The sequence below is a fragment of the Panthera onca genome, chromosome B4 (assembly GCF_046562875.1).
Source record: "Panthera onca isolate mPanOnc1 chromosome B4, mPanOnc1 haplotype 2, whole genome shotgun sequence".
NCBI lineage: Eukaryota > Metazoa > Chordata > Mammalia > Carnivora > Felidae > Panthera > Panthera onca.
Window position 1 is genome coordinate 136,028,001 of NC_138345.1, and position 26,252 is coordinate 136,054,252.

Genomic DNA, 26,252 nt, shown 5'->3' on the forward strand with positions numbered 1-26,252 from the left:
AGCTGGCATTAGCTCCCCCTGTACCCTGGACCCCGCCCCTGCCTTCCCCCTTGCTGGTCCCCAGTGCACCCAGCACCCCGGGCAGTACCATATGCCTCCAGAGCAGGGCAGTATGTGGCCCTCTCCACGTCCTTGGAGCCCCAGGCTGGGGAGACAGCCAAGAACAAGGGGGATGATGGGTGGTGAGCCACAGCGAGGACAGACTAAAAAGCCCAGATTCTGCCGCCTGGACGGCAGGACTGGAGAAAAGCAGATGGAAAGCTTTAAGTTCTGCCGTGTGGCCACACAAACCGGGACTCGTTCACCTAACATTTCCAGGAAAGAAATGAAGCCCTATTTCACATAGGAGTGAGGTGAAAAGAGAAAGTGATTACTGAAGGGGGAGACGGGTGGGTATGGGGGCAACAACAGGAGCAAAATTAAAATATTCAAAATAAGATTTAGATGAATTTACAGAGGGCAGACTCATTTACAAGAAGCAGAGAACATCTGACCTTTAAGAGAAAAGCAGGGAGGGGCGCCCGGGTGGCTCAATCGCTTGAGCGTCTGACTTTGGCTCAGGTCATGATCTCGCGGTCCGTGAGTTCGGGCCCCGCGTCGGGCTCTGGGCTGATGGCTCGGAGCCCGGAGCCTCCTTCAGATTCTGTGTCTCCCTCTCTCTCTGCCCCTCCCCCATTTGCACCCTGTCTCTCTCTGCCTTTCAAAAATGAATAAATGTTAAAAAAAAAAAAAAAAAAAAGAGAGAGTAAAGCGGGGAGATGGGAGGAGAGAAAACTCCCCCAGGCATGGTGGTGAACCGCACTGAAAACCGCATCAACTGCTCTGGGCTGCAGCAGTGGGGGCCCCACCCCGACCACAAAGCCAGTGCTCCAACGCTTCCTTCCCTCCCTCTCCACAAGGGACCTCCAGGCAACGTAGTGCACCAGAGGCAGGCTCTGAAGCAAGACTCTGAATCCCAGCTCTGCACTAGTTTTCAAGTAACCTTGAAACAGTAACCTGACCACTAAACTTCAGTTTCCTCATCTGTGAAATGGGAATGAATAAAGACATTCTATCAGTGTGTGGTTGAGATGAAATGAGCTCATGTGTGCAGGTACCTCATGTGGAACATATTCAATAAACGGTGGTGGGATGGGAATTATGGATTGGGACCAAAGGCTGAGGACAGAGTTCCGAACAACCAAATAACCACATACCCACGTTAAAGAATACTGAGCAGCTGAAGTATTGCTACTCCCTCACACCCCAGCCAACTCCTCTAACCCTTTCACTGCCCCCACTTCCCAGTCCAAGTTAACAGCAGCTTGAGAAAGTGTAAGGTCTTCTTCAGTAGGCAAGGGTCCAGGACCAAGAAGAGGGCCTGGATCAATGAATATTTGTTGAATGGATGAATGTATATACATATAATGGATGGATAGATGGATAAATGAATGGGTGATGGGTGGAAGGATGGATGGATGATGGATGGATGGATAAAGGAATGGATGAATGGATTATGGATGGATGATGGATGGATGGATAAAAGAATGGATGATGGGTGGACTATGGATGGATGGATGGATGGATGATGGATGGATGGATGGATGGATAAGAGAATGGATGATAGATGAATTATGGATGGATGGATGGATGGATGATGGATGGATGGATGGATGGATAAAAGAATGGATGATGGGTGGAATATGGATGGATGGATGGATGGATAATGGATGGATGGATGGATAGAAGAATAGATGGATAGATGGATGGATAAATAGATAAAAGAATGTATTATAGATGATTATGGATGGATGGATGACGGATAGATGGATAAAAGGATGATGGATAGATTATGGATGGACAGATAGATGGATGGATGGGGTGACTACAGCATTTATGGGGGGAAAGAGACATTAGTAGGCCAAGTAAATCCTTGTACAGATAGGACAGGTAACTACAAGAAGGATGTGTAGGGATCTCATTTCCCAGTGGACTCAGTGATCTGCTGTATATCATCCTGGGGTAAGCTGAACGGGACAGAGACAGCAGAGTGGGAGGGGCAGGTCAGAGCAGCCTGCAAGCCTACTCTTGGTATGGATGGAACGTGTAAGTTTTCCACAGGTTAAGTGGAGACCAAGAAAGGCAGGGCTTGAGTTGTCCCGCTCCCAGGGGCTGCTCCTCAGGTAAGGGACCCACGCACCTGAGGATGTGCACTGGACCACCAGGAGTAGAGCTGAGGAGGTCCAGAGGGCGTTAAGCCAGGACTGAACCTCTGCATCAGGGAACCACATGGTTTGAAGGCCCACACAGCACGGTCCTCATAACTGCCCCTGTGCCCTATAAGGGAGGAGCCTTTATATGCTGCCCACAGAGGACACCAGGACAGCAGTGCAGAGAGAGAAAGACATGTTCCCTTTCCTCGGCCCTCATCACAGACCCCAACGGTCACGGGGGGAGAGGCAGAGAAGGACCAGAGGGTAAGCAGGTCGTGCACCGCTCGCGCAGCGGGAAGGGGAGGAGGTGGCCAGCTGAGCTGGGCCTGAGCTCAAGGTTGAAACCGGACTAGGCCGTGCGAGACGTGTGCGTAAGTAAATGTGGCCAGAGAGCCAGGAGACCTGCCTGAGATACGCTTAAGGGACGAAAAGGCAAATTTGCTAGCGGCTGCTTAAGAACAGTGAGAAGAAGCAATCAAGCTGCTTCATATTTGTACCCCACCGAGTTCAGATGGTTCAATAAACTGCTAACAGTGGCTGTTATTTGTACTCTACGGTTCTTTGTTGAAAATTCTTTTTATGGCACTTCGGGCTCCGGGAAGGAAAGCTGTGAACCCAAATAAATATGACCACCCAGACGTTAAAGGAGGTGAGAAAAGGCCTAATGTTCCCTCCCAGAAGCCCAGAAGCCCCAGCTAGGCTGCAAAATAATCCTTCTCTAGACCCGGCTCCGATGTGGCCCTTCCCGGAGGAAGGCCAAGCTTCTTCATGCCGGAGCACAACCCGAACAGTAAATTGACTCGAAGCGGCCACGGTGGTATCTTACTGGCTCCCGTTTAGCTATTTTCTGTGCGGTCCCTCCCCCGGAATCACCCTTCCTTGCCCGGTTTCTAGCACAAGGGGGTCAGCGCGGCATTCTCCCCGCCTGCCTGGGGACAGAGCCCCAAGGGGAGGGGGCTTCTAGCAGCTTCTAAGTCTTGGCTCTGCAGCCAAAACGGAAGGGTTCAGCATCCACGGCTGTCAGTCTGGCACCTTTCTGTCACCACGACTACATTCATTTTAAATTTAAGGAGTAAATTTTTTTAAATGAAACCGTGCAAGAGGATTTTTCTTACAATAAACACATCAGTGCTCATTTTCCTTATTATCCTACTTTTGGCTATTTCGTATAAAATCTTTAATTAAAGTTTTTCTTTGAAATTGTCATTATCAACCCAGAAGAAAGAAAGAGGGGAAAAAAAAGAACAACACAGCTGTGCAGATATGAGGCGCTATTCAGGACTAAATGAACTGGAACGGAATAAGTAGCTTGACTGTTATGTTCTTACTTTTGGCTCTGTATTCTCAATAGCACAGTCTAGCTTGTCACTTTATATCGATTCCATCTGTTTCCACTCTGCAGAGTATTGGCTTCCTACCGTGAACATTTCCTATTTACCAGCTGGTAGAGATGAGCCAAACCAGATAGGAAAAAATTAGACTACATTCAGAACCCCATAAACGCAAACTTTCAATTTGGGGACACGCGGGAGGGGCAGCGGCCGGGCGTTGTTCACCTTTAACAAAGGCTTCGCCTCGGTGCCCAGGGCTGACGCTTCCTCTCGCCGCTCTGACGCTCGCCCCCACGGGCCCAGAACGATGCATTTACTCACTGAACGCAGACAAATCTTGCCTTTACCGAAAACTGAACAAGCTTCCACAAAAAGACAGTTAAATGAGATCCACGGGAACAGAGAAGAGGGTGCTGACAAAAGAGCTAAAGCAACCAAAGAGTCGAGAGTTGCTACGACGGAACAAAACTCCAAAAACCTGGCTTTGGGTTTCCTTGCGGCCAGAATGAAGAGGGAAACTCGTCGCTACATACACCATAGGCCAGGTAAACCTTCTCCCACCTTTGATTTTTATTTGCAGAAGGTTTACCTGCGACACATAAAGACTTCCAATAAGAGGTTTTAGCTACCACGGAACTTCTGACACAGCCATGAAAATAAGCCCCACGTCTAAACAACAAGGGGTTTTAAAAGTCCCAAATCTAGGGGTTCCCCAGGTGGGGCAGTCAGTTAAGCGATTGACTCTCGATCTCGACTCAGGTTGTGATCTCGAAGTTTGTGAGTTCAAGCCCCTCATCGGGCTCTGTGCTGATAGTGTGGAGCCGGCTTGGGATTCTCTCTCTCTCTCTCTCTCTCTCTCTCTCTCTCTCTCGCTCTCTCTCCTTCTCTCTGCCCCTCCCCCTCCTGAACACACCCTCTCCCCCCCCCCACCAAAATAAATAAACTTAAAAAATTTTCGGGGCGCCTGGGTGGCTCAGTCGGTTAAACGTCCGACTTCAGCTCAGGTCACAATCTCGCGATCCGTGAGTTCGAGCCCCGCGTCGGGCTCTGGGCTGACGGCTCAGAGCCTGGGGCCTGCTTCTGATTCTGTGTCTCCCTCTCTCTCTGCCCCCTCCCCCGTTCATGCTCTGTCTCTCTCTGTCTCAAAAATAAATAAAATGTTAAAAAAAAATTTTAAATAAACTTAAAAATTTTTCTTTTAATCTGTATATATTTTTTTAAAGGTGCCAAATCTATAAAGCTACCCCACATCCCATTTCTTGCTCTGTCCTCAGCACACTGAAACCCCATCAAAGGCCCACCTTGACCACCAGTCTCACCTGTCCCATGCAGTGTTTCCCAGCTACTCTAATTACTGGGAACCTTTCCTACAGAACTATTTATCCATTTAGTAAATGTTTCCTGAGGTCACCCTAAGTGCCAGGATCAGCTCAAGGCACTAAAGTTACAACAGTGAGCAAGACAGAGAAGGCACCCGCTCCCCGGGAAACATCTATCTTAGTGATAAACACGTAAACACACCAAAACCTCAGAATGTTCTAAGTGTTGGGGGAAATATGGAATTTTAGATAGGCTGGTCAAAAAAAATCTCCCTGGGGGTACCTGGGTGGCTCAATCAGTTAAGCGTCTGACTTCGGCTCAGGTCATGATCTCATGGTCTATGAGTTCGAGCCCCGTGTCGGGCTCTGTACTGACAGCTCAGGGCCTGGAGCCTGCTTTGGAGTCTGTGTCTCCCTCTCTGTCTCTGTCCCTCCCCTGCTCACGCTTTGTCTCTCTGTCTCTCTCAAAAATGAACATTAAAAAAAATCTCCCTGGAGAGAGCTCCCATGCTGAGCACTATAAGCCGGGATGCTTGGGGGATGTTTCCTCGATGGGCAACCAAGAGCCACAGGACATCTTAACCAGAGGGGTCTGGTGAGATCTGACATCTGTTTTGAACAGATAACTCTGGGTGTCCTGCAGAATAGTGTAAGGGGCCCGGGCAGGAACAGGAAAAGCAGTCCGGGGGTTTCTGACAAAGCACAGGGTGGGGACATCGGTGGCAGCGGGGACAGAAGAGGTGGATGGGTTCCAGATACGGCCCAAGGACACAGCGGACAGACTTGCTGATGGACTGGACGTGGACGAAGGGCCAGTAAGGAAAAATTGCAAATAAGATATAAGGAAAAGTTGCCATTTGCTCTGCACACAGTGGTGAGTCCGGAGCCCAGATGTGCCTGGGGCACAGAGCTCTCTTTGTGGCCTAAAACCACAAGTGACCACATGCCATCATTTCACTTTCCACGTGACAACTCACGTCTTCTCTCCTCCAAATGCAGACTCCCGATTTTTTGAGTAACTTCTATGGCCCCAGCACTACAGCAAGTTCATTTCATGTGTATTGCCACCAAGAATCTCGACAATATTGGAAAAACTTCGCAGTATCGTTTCTCCATTTCACAGCCGAGGAAACAGCCTCCAGAGACACTGGCTTGCACAGGGGCATTTGGACAGTGAGTGGTGGCCCGAGGGCCCCAGCCCATCTCCCCTACGATCTTGACTGAAGTATTGATTTTGCCACATGCAAGAAGATTAAAAAAACAAAAACAAAAACAAAAACAAAAACGGGGCACCTGGGTGGCTCAGTCGGTTGAGCTTCCGAAATCAGCTCAGGTCACGATCTGGCGGTTCGTGGGTTCGAGCCCCGCGTCGGGCTCTGTGCTGACAGCTCGGAGCCTGGAGCCCGCCTCGGATTCTGTGTCTCCCTCTCTCTCTGCCCCTCCCCCTGCTCACCCTCTGCCTCTCTCGCTCTCAAAAATAAATAACCTAATGAGAAAAAACAGAAAACCGTAAACTTAGTCTGAAATGATACAAATTCTGATGTCACAGAATCTTTGTGTTAGCTTCCTGACAGAGCCTTTAGTGAATTAATAATAGAGCAACCAAAAATAGGTCCTGGGAGAGAAGCATCTTCAATCCAATTTTTTTTGAAAATGGCAACCGATGATTTTGTTATGTGAGATTCTCCAGATCAGAATGTAAGCATTCTACTTCATTTAGTTGTGCACAGACACACGAATAAGAGATGTGACATTATTAATCACTATATTCAGTTATGATTGATAGGCTTTTCTGCGGGGAGGAAAAAGTGGCTCGGATACAATCTGTCCCAACAGCTCTACGATATGCTAATATTTTCTTCAGACGAAAGAGGAGATGTGTTCAAATACCTGCTATAATAGGCAATTAATACCAAGTGCACCGAAGGACAGGTGATAAAAGTGGGATTAGGAGAATATTATAAATTAACCAAGAGCTTGTATGTTTTAGTAAATGGCCTCATTTTGAGTTTGACACAGTCTTTTTATTAGGCAAACAGACTGCATTCTGGTACATTCGTTCATGCTAATGTGGTGGTATAATGGGAAGGTACGTTTATGAAATGGTTGTGATTCTAATGACTGTTGCTTTATTTCTCAAGCAATAATTTTTTTAATTTCTTTTCTTTTCTTTTTTTTTTAGGAAAACTCACCTATTTGAGAAAATGAATCGACCCATTACTTTTGTCTCTTCCGCACGAGGATATAACAAACCAAGCAAGCAGCTCGGGACCCCTCATTATTTACTAATTGCTTCGGAAATGACTCGGGCTGCATCCATCCAACTCCAAGGCACCAGGGTAATCCCATAAAAACTTGTGTCAGATCACTTGGTGTCCAACAGACGCACTAGTCACGGCTGACTGGGTGGACCAGATGTTCTGACATCATGGCGCCCAGGCTTAAAAAAAGCGTCCCTGATTTGGGTGGTGACGTGGTCGAGAGCAAACAGCCTGGGGCGCTGGATGTGTCTGGGTTTTGTTTTTTTGTTTTCTTCTTTTGTGTCTTTAACTGAATTATACAGGTTTGTTTTGTTTTGTTTTGTTTTTGTAGATGGGGCCGTGGGGAAGGGTGATGACGTCTCCAGACATACCCTGCGTTCTTATATGGCTCAGAACAGCTTCCTGTCTCTCAGGAACTCCCTGGTCCCGGCCCATAATGAGCACCCGCCCCACCTCAAGTAGCAGCATGAGATTTTCTGGCATTTCCACCTCACCCTTGGTGGGGGGAGTTGGTAAGAGATAAGACAGAGTACAAAGACCAAAACTTGGTTGGCCCGGAAGCGCTGAAGCTTTGCCTTGGTCCTTTCTTTCCCGGGAGATTCTTCCCCTGAAGAATGTCCTAGGCCTTGACCCCTGCCACTGGCGCAGGATGAAGCTGGAGACGTGCAGGACAGGCGTGGAGCAGAAAAGCCTGAGGATGTGGGCAGAACGGCGACAAAGGCAGGACGTCAGAGTGCGGAAAGGAAGAAAAGTCCCAAATGCCCCCTTGAAGTAGACGTCACTTGTACAAAAAGGTGGCTCACGGCGAAGGTGAGCGAGACACTTCTCTGTGCTGGCCTGGTCTACCCGCGGGCATAACAAAGAGTCACGTCTGCCGAATGCAAAGGAAGCATCAATACCTTTTCTTTTCTAACCGGGCCTCCAAGAGGCCGGGGGGCCTACTGGTTAAGGGCGAGGACTCTGCAGCCAAGCGGCCACAGCGGGAACTGCAGCTTCTCCGCCCGCCAGCGCCGCAGCCTTGGTCACGATGCTCACCCTCTGTCGTTTCCCTCCATATCAGTGTGGGGCAGGGATGGCACCTGCCTTGTGGGGCTCCCCTCGAATGAAGTAATTTTAAAAATATTTTTCATGTTTATTTTTGAGAGACAGAGAGAGAGAGAGAGAGAGAGCGAGCAAGCGCACAAGCAGGGGAGGGGCAGAGAGCCAAGGAGACACAGAATCCGAAGCGGGCCCCAGGCTCTGAGCTGTCAGCACACAGCCCGACGCGGGGCTGGAACTCACGGACCGCGAGATCACGACCTGAGCTGAAGTCGGACACTTCACTGACTGAGCCACCCAGGCGTCCCTTGAACGAAATAATTTAACACCATATGATACTTAGAGCAGCTCCTAGTAAGTGCTCAATCAGTGCTATTATTCATAGAGCTGGTAAAATTCAAAAAATTACATAGTGTCCAAAGGATTAAGGCCCGGGGGCCGCGGGATCCTTTTGGCAGGAGGCTGAAGCGGGTGCTGTTGGTCCCCTTCTGCAAATCCCCTTGCCCCTATTCCCTTCTCCTTCTAACAAAACCCTCCATTTTCCGTTTCTGTTCCGAGAGCTACCCTCTGGTGGCCCCGTGCTTCAGGGGACGGAGTCAGGCCACAACCCCAGGAAGTAATCAGGGTCGGTTCAGGCCAGGTGTGCCTGATTCCCGCTAAATGCCTCTGCTTCCCTAGGAGACTATGAGAGCAGGGAACTGAATAGACCAGAGACCTCAAGGACCCGTCAAGCAGACGCCAAGTCACGGCACAGAAGAGGCGCAAAGGAAAGAACGTATCTGTGACCAAATGAAAAGCAAGGATCGAGGGAGTGAGAGCAAGAAAGGAAAGCACAGGACTCAGAGCCCCTACCGAGTAGGACCCAGTGCAGCGCCATCAGGGGACCAGGACCAGCCGGAGCCAGAATGTGACGCCCTGAGGACTACCTGGGCTAACACAGCTTCTCTTCTCCCACACACAGGGCCCGCCGCGATCAGACGGCAACCTCTTCCCGTGAAGCCATGGGTCACACTCACCAGAAGACGGAGAGACAGGACCTGGGGATCATCCAGTCTGGCCCGCCCTATCCCACCCCGTGACTGATGGAGAAAACAGGGCTCAGAGAGCCCAAGGGTTCAACTCGACAACGAGCGGGAATGTAAACACCTGTTGCAGGGTCAGAGTGCCCATGAAGAAGGGAAAGGCCGAGGAACCAGCCATCAGACCAAGCTCACTGCAGGGGAAACGATGAGGAAACACAAGCACTGGGGTTCAGTCAGTTTGGGGCCCTGACTGCTAACTATCTGTCGGCTTAGGAAGGCTAGACCACACACACAGTTAGCAAAATTTTGGCTCCCAAAATTCAGAGACACTTACTTGCACACATTCTCGGCTCTGGCAAGCCACGCGGACTTATATTTAAAACAAAATAATGAGCTCTCCCAAACCATATAGATCACCCGGCAGTGACAACACATGTCTAAAGAGACCCTGTTTCTAATAACTCCCAGGTAGTTGGGATGAGCACTGGGTGTTGCATGGAAACCAATTTGACAAGAAGTTATATATAAAAATAAAAATAAAAAAAACCTCCCAGGCATTCGTCGCAGCCACCGGCGCTCCTGTGGGGGCCGTTCGCAGGACAATAGCCTTAACTGGAAATACGCTATTGCACACAGCTAACAGGTGAGGATATTTGGTTCTGTTTATTTGGGGAGTGGGTGGGAAGGGAGGAGATCCATTGGCGTTCCCGTCTATCCTTCAAAGGCAGCTGCCGCAATAACGAGACAGGGATAGCTGGCACTGTCCAACTGTTCCAGGTGCTTTACACACCGGGTATCTGTAGGGCACACAACAGCGCTTCTGGGAACCAGGATGCCACGGGAAGTGACTCAGATAGGAGGGAGAAAAGCTACCAGCAGAAGGGAAGAGGGGAAGGATGTGTTTTGTTCTGCGGAGCCGACAGGTCCGGCCGAGAAGACATCCAGCTAGACGCTTCACCGGAGAGCCCCCTGCTAGAGCCAGTATGAGCCGGACTGGAGCTGAGGACCCGTGCAGAAGCCCCCCGAGTTGCCCTGAAGTTACCTTTCGCTCCTTAGAATACTGAGAGCGCCTCCCACAGGCAGGGCTTTCCGCCATTTTTTTAAACATACGGTGTATGCACCCCAGCACGCTGACACGCTGGCATGTCCCACTGAACCAAAAGTGCCTCCGTCAGCTCCTGCCCCTGTCCGCGACACACGGAATGAAAGCTTCCTGTACTAACCCCACAGGGAGACGGCGCTTTGAGAACTGTCTCCCCGTCTCCTTCCTTGTCACAGGTAACGCAAAGTTCTCTGCTTTCAACATTTCCTTGGGCTGTGTTCAGTTTGACGCACCCCAAGCGGCGAACCCCTTGAGCTCAGTTATACTTCAAGGTGGTGCTATTAGCCCCGCTAAGGGAAAGCCAGTGATAAAGACTTGTCAAGGCCGCTGGTGAGTGGCAAAGCTCCAAGACGGAAACCCAGAGCCGACCGGTCCTGTTCAAAAGAAAGCCACAGGCACTCAGTGGAGTCCCTTGTCCTCAGCAGAGCAAACCAAGACTTATTTGAAGTTTCAGCTTCTCCAGGACTGGAGTTTGAAGCCAATCAATCTGGAGTTTACCGGCCAGCACGGTTGAGGTCATCTGTCTCGTGGGCCCTCCCTCTTCCTCCCTCTCCCAAAGACAGGTGAGGTGATCCACCTAAAAAGACCCTTGTCCTTCGCCCCAGGGAAGGTGACCTGGCCTGAAACTTAGATCTTCACATTTACTCGGTTGAGTTTTTTGTTTTTTTTTTTTTTTTAACAGTCCCCAGGTCGGTCTTGTCCTACTCCACCTGCCTGCCCAGAGTCGGGGCCCCAGGTAGAACTGGGGTGCGGTGGACGCTGGCCGGCATGCATGGCAGAGAACTCCCCGAGCCACCCAGGGATTTAGCGCTTCTGCAATCACCCCTCCTCGGCCTTTTCCCCAGAAGTTGCTTGAAAGCTGCACTGTGCAAGCCCACTGATTAACTCGCTCCTAACCAGTGGGAGGGCTCCCCCCACTGTTAGGATAAGAGGGAGGGGGCTGAGATAACAGAGGAATTAGATCAAGGGTCCCTTGTGGCTTTCCTCGGCGAGGCCTTATTGTTGGTAATTTCCAATCCCGGCCCAGGTCCATACGCGCTGCGCTCGCTGAAATGCTGTATTTTTTTTTTTTAATGTTTGTTTATTTATTTTCTCACCAACAGTGAGATCATGACCTGAGCTGAAATCAAGAGTCAGACGCTCAACCAACTGAGCCACCCAGGCGCCCCTGAAATGCTGCATTTTTGATCCACGATGGTGTTTATGTTGATATGATGATTCTGACAAACGGATGACTTTCCCAGGAGTATTTCATGATTAACACAGCTTATGAAGAGACAAATTAAAGGCGTGCCATAAATGATACCAATCATATTATGTATCTCTTACAGAATAACAAATGAACCACAATAGCAGAAGCAGATAATTACACCAGGGTTCTTACTAATACAGACTATAGTGAAACCAGATTTTTAGGAGTATGTCATGCTAAAAAATGTCACATTAAGATGAATTTTCTGGTGTCAGTGGCTTCAGCCAGGGAAATTCAGACAAACATTTTGTGGATTTCTGGCGATTTTTTAATTTTGAAATGTATGAAAATCCCAGAAGGTTCAAAAAGGAAAGAAGATTGGTCACATTTCAAAGCAACATATTGAACCGGGTGAATTAAATCATGATTCTCAAACTGCTTGTGTAACTGACAGGCTCAAATGCATTTTAAAAGGGGTCTGATTCCAACCCCGGGAAGCCACGCACATCTCCTCCCTCCCTAGCCGTACGCGACGATGTCCAACCATAATCAGCAAACAGGAAGGAGCAAAGCTATATGCTCCTCTCCTAAACACATGTAGTAGCTTCTGTGGCAAAGTTACTCAATACTTAAATATGTGCCACTTTGGGTTTCACCAGTTATCTTTGCCATGCTGCTCTTAATTGGCATTTGCCGCTGAAAAGCAGTAGTTTTCTCTTTCCAAAGAGATCCTTGCTTCAGTCTTCGACAAATCCAGAAAGGGCAGCCCTAATACCGAGGATCTAAAGTTACTACAAAAGTGACTCATATTCCAGGACTCCCTGTTGGTGTCACTCATCCGAAGAGACGCCATCCGAGGCCGTCTGAATGCAAGCTCTCACACGGGCTTGTTATCGGATCTATTTGTCAGACGGCCCTGACGGGAGAGTGCAGACCGCAAGATGTGGCCCATTCTGCTGCATCTACCTCTGCTGACGATACTTTTGACAAAGGGTCGGGGGAAGAATTTTAAAAGATCTCTATTACCTTTTCTCCTACTTGGATTTCAAGTTCTTTTACTGTCCGACTGCAATTCATTTCATTCCCACCTCCCCTGAAAAATAAAAATGAAGACTTTTTGTTAACATGTTTTAACCAAATAAATGCTTATGTAGGGCCTGCAGAGATCAAAATTATAAGGATTTCTAAATTATATATTTACAAGCGCGAGGTATTCCTTACACACTGCCATCTGCCAGCAGTGTAGACCTGGACCCAGTCCCTAGCTTCTCCGTGCCTCAGTTTCCTCATCCGTAAAATGAAGTCTAACATTTATTCCTCCCAGGTAGTGTGGGAACTGAGCAGTTAGAGCTGACACTTCATGAGCACTTCCTACGGCGAGCCCCATCTGATTTAATCCTCACGACGACAGTGGGTCAGGGGCCATGATCGTCCTGGTTTGCAGACAAAGAGACTGAGGGAGACGAAGGCCGTGGCTGGAGAAGTGGAGGTGCCGGGTCACACCCCACACCGCACCCCTCCGCTGCAGTCCTGTGTTCTGACCTCTAAGGGGTCCCCAGTCCACTCCAGGGGCACTCTTTGCCACGCGGTAAAGGACTCCGTGGTGGATGTACGTCTGTACCATCCCCGTGGCTCCCTCTGCTTTTATTAACTGTTTTCTATCTCACATTATCCACGTATCTATCAACTACTTCAGAGCCCCTCTTTGGAACAATCCGAAGCAGAGAAGCCAGGAACGATCCACTTGAAGGAAAAGCTCTCTGGACAAAGCAAAGGGAGGACACAGCGGCATGAGGCCGAGGGGGCCGGAACTCAGCACGTCCCAGCTTTGCTACTGGCGGTGGCCACGGAGACCAGAGCCCGCCCGGCAAGGGCAGGGGACACGGGTGAGTGCAGGGATGGAAATGGATGCCAGCTCTGCGGTGCTGTGGCCATGATAAGGAAGCTGGACTTCATACTGGGGTAAGCGGAAGACGTTGGAGCGTTTCCAGCAGAAATTAACTTCATTTTACGTTGGAGGAAACTGAGGCTGGGAGGGGTAAGTGCCCAACTTCAACAGGGAAACTCGCCAGGAATCCAGACTTGTGGTTCTATATCAAATGTAATATTTTTCATGTCTTAATCATGTATCGGAAGAGACACAAAACACTATTTTGAAGAGAGGTTTCAGACTTAAAGAACAAAAACAGACAAATGCCTGTGTACCCACCGTCAGCTGGAGAAATGGAGCAGCGGGGGTGTCCCCGGAGGCCGGTGTCCCTGGAGCCACGTGCAAACTCGCTCCCCATCTCCCCCTTCCTCTCTCCCTCCCTCTCCAGTCCGCAGGGCGGCTCCTGGGCCCAACTCCCCTCTGGCCCTCTTCCCTTCACAGCTGTCTCCCCTACACTGCGTCTTGCACCCCTGAACTCCATCTTTCTGTCTGCTTCAGGAGAACATGGCTTATTATCAGTTATTAACTTAGCGGCACCCTCTTTCTTTAGTGTTTCTTGGAATGGTAGGTCTTGAAACCCTTTCACTTTTTAACCTTTCTGTAAGCCTGTATAGGTTTTTCTCTTAGTGGAGTTTACTATTTGTTACCTAGTCAGACAATCTTTGCCTTTTAAGTGGAACATTTATTACAATCACCAATACATTTGGAATTTCTATTGGTCCCGCCCTATTCTGCGGGCTTCTTGCCTTCTTTCGGTTAATCCCATTTTTAGGATTCCATCAACTTGTCTGCCTCTAAACACTCCATGTTTAATCTTACGGCAGTTGTTCTGGAAATTATAACCTGCATATTTTTCCAAGTCTAAAGTTAATCAAGATTTCTCATCTTCCTGCTGGACAAGGTAACAACTCGAGGACATTTTATGCTAGTCCCTCCTCTCCGTGTATATATTGCTACTGTCGTGTATTTTAATTCTCTTCTATTTTTAAATTCCCAAAGCCATCGTTACTCTCAGCCCTTAGTGCTTCCTGAGGTCAGCGGGCGTTGGATCCAACTGCACACTCACTGTCCTTTTTGCCCGTCACTCTTTCCTGCATCGCCTCTAACTGTCCATCCAGGAGCGTTTTCCTTCCACCTAAAAAGTCCATCCTTTAAAGTTCTTTCACTGGATCTAATGGGGGAGCCAAATCCATTTTTGTTTTACAAGGTCTTTATTTCAATTCTGAAAATACTGCAAGATATGTTCTTTATATATAATTCTAAGATGGCAATGATTTTCTTTCCAGACACTGTGATCGTCAATTCACTCCCCTGGCATCCCTGTTGCTGTTCAGAAGTCACTTTTGTCTAGATGTTGCCCTCTGGCTTCTTGGCAGATCTCTCGGTCTGGGGGCAGTTGCGCCCCCACCCCCATCTTTAATCCTGCTCGGGACTTCTTTGGCTTTCTGAGTCAGCGGGATGGAACCCTCCCTCGGTTCTGGAAAGTCCTCCGCCATTGCTCCTTCAGGTATCACCCCATCCCATCTCTCATTACCAGCTTCACAGAGTTCCAGTTTCATTTCTGTGACTCTGTGCTGCCTTCTGGCTAAGTTTTTTTCTGGCCTGTCTTCCAGTTCATTTATTTCTTCTGCTATAGCTAATCTGTTTCTTGAATTTACTGAGTTTTACATTGTGTTTATGAAATATGACTTATAGATAGAAAAGAATATGTATTTTTATAGTCTAGTTATTATTAAGGCAAATGCCTACTTAACAATCACCCAAATCAAGAGTGAGAGCCAAACACAAAGGCCCCCGACTTGCCCTCCTCCAATTGTAGGGGTTCCTTCATACTACATGTGTGTATAAAAATAAGAGGCATGCTTTGTAGTACCAAGAAAGGATCTAGTTGAAAGGTGACCTTGAACACCACAGGCAGAGGGGACACATGTTTCTCCCTTTTCCACATGACCTGACATCAGTGCTTGAGTTTATGCTATGGCAAGAAGCGAAAAGGGCCCCGGTGTTCCCACAGAAAGAGACCTTACAGATTCTGGGCTGGCAAATACTTTATTCCCCGTGCATGGGAGAGGCCTTCCCACTGTTTCAAACCAGGGACACCAGTCTCAGTCTATGGTCGGTCCCCTAGGCCAGTCTGGTTTCTCCTCTTGCTGCCTTTCCTCTCCTCTCTCTGATTCTGCTGCTCTGCAGTTTCACTGGGACATGTCTACATAGGCGTTTCTTTTCATTTGGCTGGCGTAAGCTTCTCAGCCGTCATCCTTTTCAATCTCTCTCTTCCCTATCTTTTCCCTGTATATCTGGAAATCCAGTAAGAAATCTCTTGGCCTTCTCTTTCTCCCCACCATGTCTCTTACGCCTGTCCTCCATACTTTATCTGTCTTTGTCTTTCTGGGTGGCCTTCGTGGATAACTGCTTTGGAACTACTTTCCACTCCACTAATGCTCCCTTCGACTGTGTTTAATCCACGACTTTCACCCAGCCACTGAATTTTATAGCTACAATTGTTACTGCATCTTTCAAGTACCAGAAGTTCTGCTCCGTACTTTTCCAAATCTTTTTTTTTTTTTCCCTTTTGGCCTCTTCTTTCGTATTTATATGCTGAGTCCGTTCTTTCATTGTTCTGAACATTCTAAAATAGTTTTAGATTCTATATTTGATACTTCCAGTATTTCGAGCACTTGGATATCTGATCCTAGGGGACATTGCTTCTATTGGTTTGCCAACCTCATTCTTTGTCTCTTCATATGTTTTCAATATTGTGTGTGTGTGGTCTGATATTACTTGGCACTTTGTGGAAATTCTTTAAGGGCTAGGTTGAAAATGTATTCCTCTACAGAAGGCCACACCCAGGCCAGGACCAGTTTTAAGTGAACTACTAGCCTGAGACTTCTCAGACCACACAGGTGGCATTATTTCAGGCACAGACTTGCATAAATACTGACTTACTGTCCTTTGCCCAAATGCAGCATGGAAAGAGGTAGGTTTCCTTGTTGTGCCCTTCTGTGATGCAGATTTATATTTATAACTTACCCTTACATGAGGGTTTAGGTGTCCTAACTTTATATGTACTGGTCTTCTGTTGGGTCCCTCCACCTCAGCGTCTGTCTCCTGTCCCCTCCACTCTAAAGAGCCAACCAAGCTGAAACACACATCCACCGGGATGTAGCGAATACTCTCAGGGCAAAAGCTGGCTTTCGTCTCATTTCATGTTGGCCTCTAAGGAGTCCTCGCTTTCTGGCTAGCTCACTAATGAATGAAAATGCACATATATGTTTTACCTTATGTCAGTCAGTTTAGTTGTTTCCAGTGGAAGTGCGTTCATGGATATACCCTACCATATTACCAGAGGGAGCATCTCTGTTGGCTACGATTCACTGTCTCCAACAGCAAAAAAAATTCAGCCCCATGGGTTAAGTCAGTTTTCAGCTAAACCTTTCAAACTTCGTTTAAGCATTTAGCCTTTTATATTTAAGGAAGTAACTTGTGATCCTTTTCATCTCAAGCTAATCATTAGACTGATGTTTCACAATTAAAGGAACAAAAACAAAAGACAAAAAAAGAACTCTCCTGCTTTCGGGTTTTCTAGTTGTTTAGCTTTTCCAACAAATAACATTCAAATGAGGGGACTGTCTACCCAGCAACCTTATCACAGATGGGGACTGCTTTAGGTTAGGAGCATCAAAATACAGTTTATAAAGCAAATGGTCATTCTTTTGAATAAATCTGGAGATGATCTCAGCCCAACACTTACGGACCATTGACTACACAGAGCACAGAGCAGTCCCCGGCTACCTAGGGATTAATACTTCGTCACTCGTGTTGGCGTTGCTGCACGGATTTTTTTTTTTTTAATTGTGATAAAAAATCAAAAGAAACAAACCAAAAAACACGCACAACATAAAATTTCCCACCTTAATCATTTGTAAGCGTGCAGTTCATCAGTGTGAAGTATATGCACACTGGTGTGCACGTCTCTGAAACTCGCGCCCGTTGAACAATCCCTGCTCTGCCTCCCCTCTGCTGCATGATTTCTTACACCTACGCTTGCATCCACGACTGATTCCGTCAGGAAAGCCATCACGCCCAAACTTGCTAATGCTTCAGGATCAGAGTTAACGCTTGCAACTGCACAACTCCTGAGAAAATGAGGTTTATTCATTTAGAGTCAGATAATCTGAGGAATTTGTTTACTAAAATGGTCTTTCCTGAATCACATGCCAGAATCAAAGAACCTTCCAGCTGATAGAGACATGAGAGTTCATACTCTAACACTCCCCTTTTGCAGGTAAAGTGAGCGAGCCCCAAGCGCGTGCTACAGTTACAGAATCCAAGGGACCTCTTTAAAAAAATATTTCATTTCTACCTCCTAAAACATGATCGCTTTTGAATGAGAGACATTAGAAAGAAAATAAAAATGAACAAATTTAAATTTTGCATCTTAACATTTTTACTTCAAAATTAAAATGTATTATTTCCAAACCTGAAGTACACTGCACATAATACATATTAGCACTGCCTTAATTTGTTATGTTTCCATTTCCAACACAGTATTATTTCTTTTGTTCTAAAATGCAACCTACATTGAGGCTACTAAAGACTTGTCTACATATACGTTTGACTGGGGATTAACTCCATTAAATTCTATATGGACAAGCTCTACCAACTCATCTTCCACACATATCTGTTGACCTGATTAGCTCTCATGACCTCATAGCCTCTCTCTTATCATTCCATAATTCACATTTTCGTATGAGCAAACGAAACCACTTACCTCTTTATAACATTTATATGTAGGTCCATCCCACCGAACCTGGACAGGAATTCGAGGTAAGGAATGGCACCGGAGCTGGTGAGGGGGATCTACATTCAAACAAGAATGACAGCCCGTTAGAGGATTCAGATCCAAGTAGTAGACCGCACAGGAGTTCTCATGGTGTAGGACAGGATGCCATCAGGGGGGTGGGTATTCTAGGAGGCACAGCTACTTCACCTAGGTGTCTGAGTTGACATACATCCTCAATAATCCGGGTACAAATAGCATAAATGCCAGGTCAATCTGTGATCAGTTAAAAGTCAACAGTTGTCTACAAACTTATCTGAAATCTAGTTCTATCTAAAACATAGAGTAAAATTAGGGGTGCCTGGGTGGCTCAGTTGGTTGAGTGCCCCACTCCTGATTTGGGCTCAGGTCATGGTCCCGGGGTCATGGGGTCAAGCCCCTCCTCAGACTCCACACTGAGAGTGGAGCCTGCTTAGGATTCCCTCTCTCGCCCTCTCCCCCGCTCACAGGATCTCCCTGTAAAATAAAAATAAATAGGGGTGCCTGGGTGGCTCGGTCAGTAGAGCATCTGACTTCGGCTCAGGTCATGATCTCATGATTTGTGAGTTCGAGCCCCACGTCGGGCTCTGTGCTGACAGTCAGCTTGGGGCATGGCGCGTGCTTGGGATTCTGTGTCTCCCTCTCTCTCTGCCCCTCCCCCCACTTGTGCTCGCTCTCTCTCTCTCTCTCTCAAAAATAAACATTAAAAAAATGAAGAAAAATTTTAAAAATAGAGTAAAATTAGTAGAAATATGTTCTACTATACATTTTATATGTACTTATATGTGTATATATGTATAAATGTATATATTATATATATATACATATATATATATATATATATATTTTTTTTTTTTTTTTTTTTCCCCAAAAGGGTGAGGCCACAGCACAGGTTTACCGTCTGAGGGTCATGTGAACTTTCCGTACATTCATATACTTTTAAGGTAGAAAAAAAACCATTTTTAAATTAAAAATTCTATAAAGGACATTATTGGGTCAAGTGGATCAACACAGGCTATAGATTAAAGTAGTATCTCAGTGTTTCATTTACTAACGTTGATTACTGTGATTATGTAAGAGAATAGTTCTTCTTTTTAGGAAATACACAGTGAAGTTTTTACAAATAAATAACCATAATATAAGCGGCTGCCTCTCAACGAGTTCAGAAAAAAATTACGTACACCGTGTATATGTCTTGTACACCGTTTGCGTCTCCATACAGACCACACGTAGATAACAAAAGATCACAGGAGAAGCAAATGAGAGTAAATGTTCCCAACTGGCAAATCTGGGTAAAAGGTCTATGGGTACTATTTGTACTATTCTCATTCTTCCAGATTTTCTGGAGGTTTGAAATTACTTCTAAAGAAAAAGTCTAATTGTTTAAAAAGTGAAAATAATTATCTCCCCCAAAAAAGGATTCGGAAACTGAAGTTAAGACGTGTAATCAGGGGCGCCTGGGTGGCTCAGTCGGTTGAGCAGATGACTTCGGCTCAGGTCATGATCTCGCCGTCCGTGAGTTCGAGCCCCGCGTCGGGCTCTGTGCTGACAGCTCAGAGCCTGGAGCCCGTTTCAGATTCTGTGTCTCCCTCTCTCTGACCCTCCCCCGTTCATGCTCTGTCTCTCTCTGTCTCAAAAATAAATAAACGTTAAAAAATAAAAATAAAAAAAAAAGACGTGTAACCAATACAGATATATTTTACGAAGCCTCATACAAACACACAAAGTACAATTTCCCATACAGCTGAGCGGCTCCCACGTCTATACAGTCAAATTTGATGTTCACTTAGCCCTTCAAATTCCAGCCTCAAAGCCTACACGGCTACCTCAGTCTTCCCCAAAGGACAAATTTCTCTTTTCTATTTAAAACATGTGTGACCAGAAAATGGGACCAGAGGGAGAGTGGCTCATGGTGTGGGCCTTCGTGAAGACGTTTCCTGAAAAGCACATGCGTGATTTCTATTTCGGATAGAGTATTTATTAGGAGATGTAATTTTGGGGCAGACACCTCAGAGTTTGCCTAACCCCACAGAAGAAGGGCGAGAACAGGGTGTGTGTGCTGCTCCAAGACAGGAGGCCTCATGGTTTGGGGAGTAAGGCTTCATGACAAGGGGGGAAACGTACAATTGCAGAGCTCATACCCAACAGACGGGCGCAAGCACTACCCTTGGTGTTTTACAGGAGTTAACTCCTCTAGTCCCAAAACCAGCTTCTGAGGGTGTGGTCGTTTTCCACATTTCACAGAACAGGGATGTGACCTCCCTGCACGGCACTACCATTGAGTGCCAGAACTCTCTGTGACTCCAGAGCCCAAGTTCCTGTCACTGTGCTAACCACCCTGCCAAGAAGGAAGGAAGGAAGGAAGGCAGGAAGGAGGGAGGGAGGAAGGAAGGAAAGAAGGAAGGGAGGAAAGAAGGAAGGGAGGAAAGGAGGAGGAGGAGGGAGGGAGGAAGGAAGGAAGGACGGAAGGAAGGAAAGAAGGAGGAGGAGGGAGGGAGGAAGGAAGGAAGGAAAGAAGGAAGGAAGGAAGGAAGGAAGTTAGGAAGAGAGGAAGGAAGGAAGGAAGGGAGGAAGGAAGGAGGAGGAGGGAGGGAGGGAGGAAGACGGAGGGAGGAAGGAAGGAAGGAAGGAAGGGAGGGAGGAAGGAAGGAAAGAAGGAAGGAAGGAAGGAAGGAAGGAAGGAAGGAAGAAGGAAAAAAAGAAGGAAGGAAGGAAAGGAGGAAGGAAGGAAAGGAGGAAGGAAGGAAGGAGAAGGAAGGAAGGAAGGAAGGAAGGAAGCAGGGAGGGAGGGAGGGAGAAAGTCCATTAACCTATTGAAGCTTTTGTCACATTTCACATTGTTACTTATGGTCTAATGAAAAGTCTAATGTGGCAGATACATTTTTGCATTATGTCCAGCCTCCAAAGCTCAGTCCATTAAACAAACCGAAGAATCTAGTCTAGAAGGAGAGGCTCTTTGGTATTTGTGATTCTGGCAAACATGTTTAAGAATCGTAACCACCCAACGATGGATCACTAAAAGTAAACTCTCAGACTGGGGTGGGGGAGGGTAGTGTTTAAATCCACATCCATCATGTCGACAAGCGTCTTCAGAGACATCTCTTTCCCCAACACAGCACGACCTCTGGGACCAGACCACAGCTGTGGTTTTCTTCTCTGGAATCTCTTTGCCAATTCAACTTCTTTCATAAAATTTTTATTAACGTTTAGAGACTGGGGCCACCTTCGTAAAAAGATTCACTCTACCGTTAGTGGAGACTAAGGTACAGGGCGATGCCCTGCCAGCAATGCCACACCGTTCTTGCCCTGATCAGTCTCCAAAACTGTCCAACATTTAAACATTCTCGACGTGGTTCTTAAAATAAAATTGAAGCTGAAGTGAATTCACTGTAACTGGAAAACTCTTACCTAATGTTGACAGTGAAATCCCCCTGAAATATTTTACCGGTTTCTATGTTTCCGGTTAGGCTTACATTCACTATTGGAAAAGAGATTCGCTGGTAAAAGATCTAGAAAAGTCACCCGCCCTGTGAACTCCAGTGACTGGAAAGAGAAACCCTGCTCTTCATTCCCAGTGGACTTGGCCTCCTAAAAATGCACCCCATTCCAGCCTCCTCGGTTTACACGCGGTCACAGGAGCTCGAGGTTCTAGAGAAGCCATGCTTATTCTTTCTGCTAGACTACCAGGGCCTGGTTTTTAAAGTCTCTGAATCTCTACAGCTCTCAGTGACTTCTCTTAAAAACAGATGTAGCTTTTAAAAACGGATACACATTTCACATTTTCTGTACTTTTCCTCTTCCTGCATAGCTGATTAGCTTGGGAAGGTTGTCAAAATTTTAAATTAACATTAGATCATGAATATAGGGAGACATTAGCAGGAAAAATATCTTAACTCTCCATTTGGTATAAATAAAGTATCAGTCAAATCAAGCTTATGAGGAAACTGATACCGGGTTTGCAAGGACAAATGTTCCTTAAAAACAAGAGAACGGTACCAGTTGCCCTCACCCTTGGGGGTGCAAATCCAAACCACAGCGAGTTACCACCTCCCACCTGTCAGAAGGGCGGAAATCAACAACACAGGGAATAACAGGTGTTGGCGAGGATGCGGAGAAAGGGAAACCCTCCTGCACCGTTGGTGGGAATGCACACTGGTGCGGCCGCTCTGGAAAACAGTATGGAGGTTCCTCAGAAAGTCAAAGATAGAGCTACCCTACGATTCAGCAACTGCACTGCTAGGTATTTACCCAAAGGACACAAAAATACTGATTTGAAGGGATACACACACCCCGATGTTTACAGCAGCACTATCCACAACAGCCAAACTATGGAAACAGCCCAACTGATGAATGGATAAAGAAGGTGTGGGGTGTGTGTGTGTGTGTGTGTGTGTGTGTGTGTGTGAGAGATGGAATATTGCTCAGCCATCAAAAAGAATGAAATCTTGCCTTTTTCAATGATGTGGATGGAGCTGAGAGTATCACGCTAAGCGAAATCAGTCAGTCAGAGAAGGACAAATAACCATATGATTTCACTTGTATGTGGAATTTAAGACACAAAACAAACGAGCAAAGGGGAAAAAACCAGAGGGGGGGCAAACCATGAAACAGACTCTTCACTGTACAGAACAAACTGATGGTCGCCAGAGCGGGGGAGGGTGTGTGTGAAACAGGTGATGGCGATTAAGGAGTACACGTGTCATGATAAACAGCGAGTGCTGTATAGAAGTGTTGAATCACTATATATTGCACACTTGAACTGATACTACACTGTGTGTTAACTGCCTGGGGTTTAAATAAAAACTTAAAAACCGAGAGAGAACATGACCACATGACACGGCAATTCTACTCCTAGGCACGTACCCTGGAGAAGTTAAAACATATGTCCGCACAAAAACTTGTACGTGAATTTTTTTAAGTTCATTTATTTATTTGGAGAGACAGAGAGGGCACATGTGGAGGAGGGGCAGACAGAGAGAGAGAGAGAGAGAATCCCAAGCAGGCTCCACGCTGTCAGCGTGGAGCCCAATGTGGGGCTCGAACTCGCAAACTGTGAGATCGCGACCTGAGCCAAAATCAACAGACGGACCCTCAACCGGCTGAGCCACCCAGGTACCCCTGTATGTGAATTTTCATAGCAACGTTGTTCACAAAGGCCAAAAAGTGGAAGCACCCCGAAGGTCCATCAGCCAACGATAAACAAAAGGTGATCACGATTCGGCCATAAGAAGGAGGGGAGTACTGATTCATGCTACAACACGGATGAACTTTGAACACGTGATGGTAAATGAAAGAAGCCAGACACAAAAGATCATGGATTATATTACTCCATTTATAGTAAATGTCCAGAAGAAGCAGATCTACTGTGACACAAAATATATTAATGGTTATCAGGGACTAGGGGAGGGGAAATGGGGAGTGACTACTAATGAGTACGGGGTTTCTTTTGGGGGTGATGAAAATTTCTAGAACTAGACAGTAGTGATGCTTGTATAACCCTGAATATACGGAAAACCAGTACCTTGTAAATTTTTAAATGGTGAATTTTATTACAATATAAATTATATCTTAGTAAAGTTTTTAATAAAAATATAGATACATGAGTGCCTGGGTGGCTCAGTCAACTAAGCACCTGACTCTTGGTTTCCGCTCAGGTCATGATCTCATGGTTCCTGCGATCGAGCCCCACATCAGGCTCTGTGCTGACAGCGTGGAGCCGGCTTGGGGTTCTCTCTCTCCCTCCCTCTCTGCCCGTCCCTGCTTGCACTTTTTTTTCTATCTCTCAAAATAAACAGATTTTTAAAACTGTGGGTACAGTCAAAAGTGACACATGAAATCATTGATACGTATTATTTGTGAAATTTTTAGTTAAAGTGAATAAAGGGGAAACTTTTTTTTTAAGGAGAAAAGCTTTTCATCTTTCTTCTCTCTTCTCTGCTTTCCTGTTCCCTCCCTAATAAGTCAGTCCTAGAGTCTGATGGGGCAGAGAAAAAACAACGTCTGCCATGCTGGGGGGACCATGGGAGTCCAGAGCAGGACGTGACCCAAGTGGGGTGAAGAGAGCATCCACACGCAAGGGTGAGGCTCTGGGGATGGGAGATGATCACACACCAGGGAGACTGATCGAATAAGGAAATATACTAAGAATAACAAAATCCAAGCTTCTCGTCGTGTGAAAAGGCAATTGCAAATATGAAAAAGCAAGAAAATTAGAAAGAACCCTGAGAGGTAGGATTAGAATTGGCATTACTGGTGTAGACTCATGGTTTTCAATAGAGAGAGAGGTTGGTACAGAAATGAACAGAGATGTAAATGCACGTATACATGTGTATTGGGGGGAAATGTACCCTTAGAGCTCTGCCCACTGAGAGGCCTGGAGTGCCATCCCAGTGGCAATGAGCAGCCCCAGTGCCCAGATTCTGGATTCTGAATTTCGTTTCCATTGAAAGGACCAAAGCTATTTACGGAAATGGATAATTCCAGGACTGAGGCAAGGAAAGTACAGATGAGTTTGGAATATTTTATATTGGAAACGAAGGAAGTGCTCTGAGAATGATAGGGGCATGCCAAAAGGACACAAACCAGCAGGAGGGGGCTCCTACTGGTCAAAGTAGAGGCAATTTAAAAATCAAAATAAATGAAGAACGTAATGGATCATAACCACTTGATAAAAGGGGAAATCTTGAGTCCCTGCAAATATAAAAACAGTAAATGAATAAATGAAAGTTCGGTAAGGAATGGAATATTTACATAGTTTCAAATTTTCCCCACAAAATGCTTATTAATTACAAAGTGGATAAAGAGTACCTTACCATGAAAAAGCCTGACAGATCCCAGTATCCCACAGATACTCAAGTGATCAAAGTGAACATAACAGTAACAGGACAAACTAGGACCACAGCGCAACCTAATAAAACACAGTGAGAACACAGCAGCATTTCTGCAGTACTCCTGCCCAAAGATGCAAGCCTTGATCTAGTCATAAGGAGACAGGAGATAAACTCACACCGGGACATGCTACATGCTGCAATCTTCCGTGTTAAGGTCCGGAAAGCTAAGGAAAGACTGAGGAACTGTTCTAGACTGAAGGACACTGGGGAGATACGACAACCAAATGCAATTCGTGATTCTGACCTGGATCATACAAGACCTGCATGGAATGACTGGCAAAACCGGGCTGGGTCCTGGGTCATGAGCTCATGTTAATATCCATGTTTCGGTGGTCAGATTGCAGTTATGTAGAACGCTACCCTTATTTTGATTTTTTGTTTTGTTTTGTTTTGAGAAAGAGAGAGACAGAGAGCGAATGGGAGAGGGGAAGAGAGAGGAGACGCAGAATCCGAAGCAGGCTCCAAGCTCTGGGTGTCAGCACAGAGCTTGACTCAGGGCTCTAACCGATGAGCCGTGAGATCATGACCTAAGCTGAAGTCGGATGCTTAAGGGACTGAGCCACCCAGGCGCCCCAGGCTATCCTTGTTTTGAAGGACACACACGCTGAAATATTTGGGGTGATGGGGCCGCTTACTCCCAAATGGTTCAGGGAAAAAAAAACTGCTCTTCCCACTAAACTTCCAATTTCTCTGTAAATTTGTGACTGCTTTTAAAGACTGATAAAGCAGAAGTTGTGGTAGATACAGCTCGTAACAGATCAATCTCCCGCACAAAACAACTATAAACTGGCAAATACGAAAGCAGGAAGACTCTGGAGAAATTCAAAACTCAGGAAAAGGGACAAGTATGGAGGGAGTTTCCCATTCATAAAGGCTTTGAGCCTAAGAGTAAGCCACAGTCACTCCCCAGCACAGCAGCTAAAACCCCAAAAGAAAACCCAGTCCCTCTGGCCTGAAGAACCGGTGTGCAGAACCTGAAGCAACCACGGCCACTAAAAATGTGAGGGAAGTCTCAAACAGGAGAGAGGAGGAGACCCACTTGCTGTTCTAAGTTCTGTCCAAGTTTCCAACGGATGCCCAAACCAGGCATGTGCAAGCCGGACTCAGAGACCCACCGAGAAACAAAAGGGTCAAACTCAGATGCAAGCAAATGCTC

The 26,252-nt window shown here is 46.6% G+C and overlaps 1 protein-coding gene across 8 annotated transcripts in view; it reads right to left on the reverse strand.

The window, feature by feature from the left end:
* EFCAB6 (EF-hand calcium binding domain 6) overlaps positions 1-26,252 on the reverse strand; it is a 244,332-nt gene that overhangs the window by 181,883 nt on the left and 36,197 nt on the right. For 7 of the 8 annotated variants that reach the window (XM_078449363.2, XM_078449359.2, XM_078449361.2 and 4 more), the window contains 2 exons: positions 18,159-18,247; positions 12,484-12,550 (listed from right to left, as the gene is read on the reverse strand). In XM_078449363.2, the coding sequence (XP_078305489.2) occupies positions 12,484-12,550; positions 18,159-18,247 (156 nt within the window). Of the gene's footprint in view, positions 1-12,483; positions 12,551-17,429; positions 17,524-18,158; positions 18,248-26,252 lie in introns of those variants that run through there. The other variant, XM_078449366.2, reaches the window with a different exon arrangement.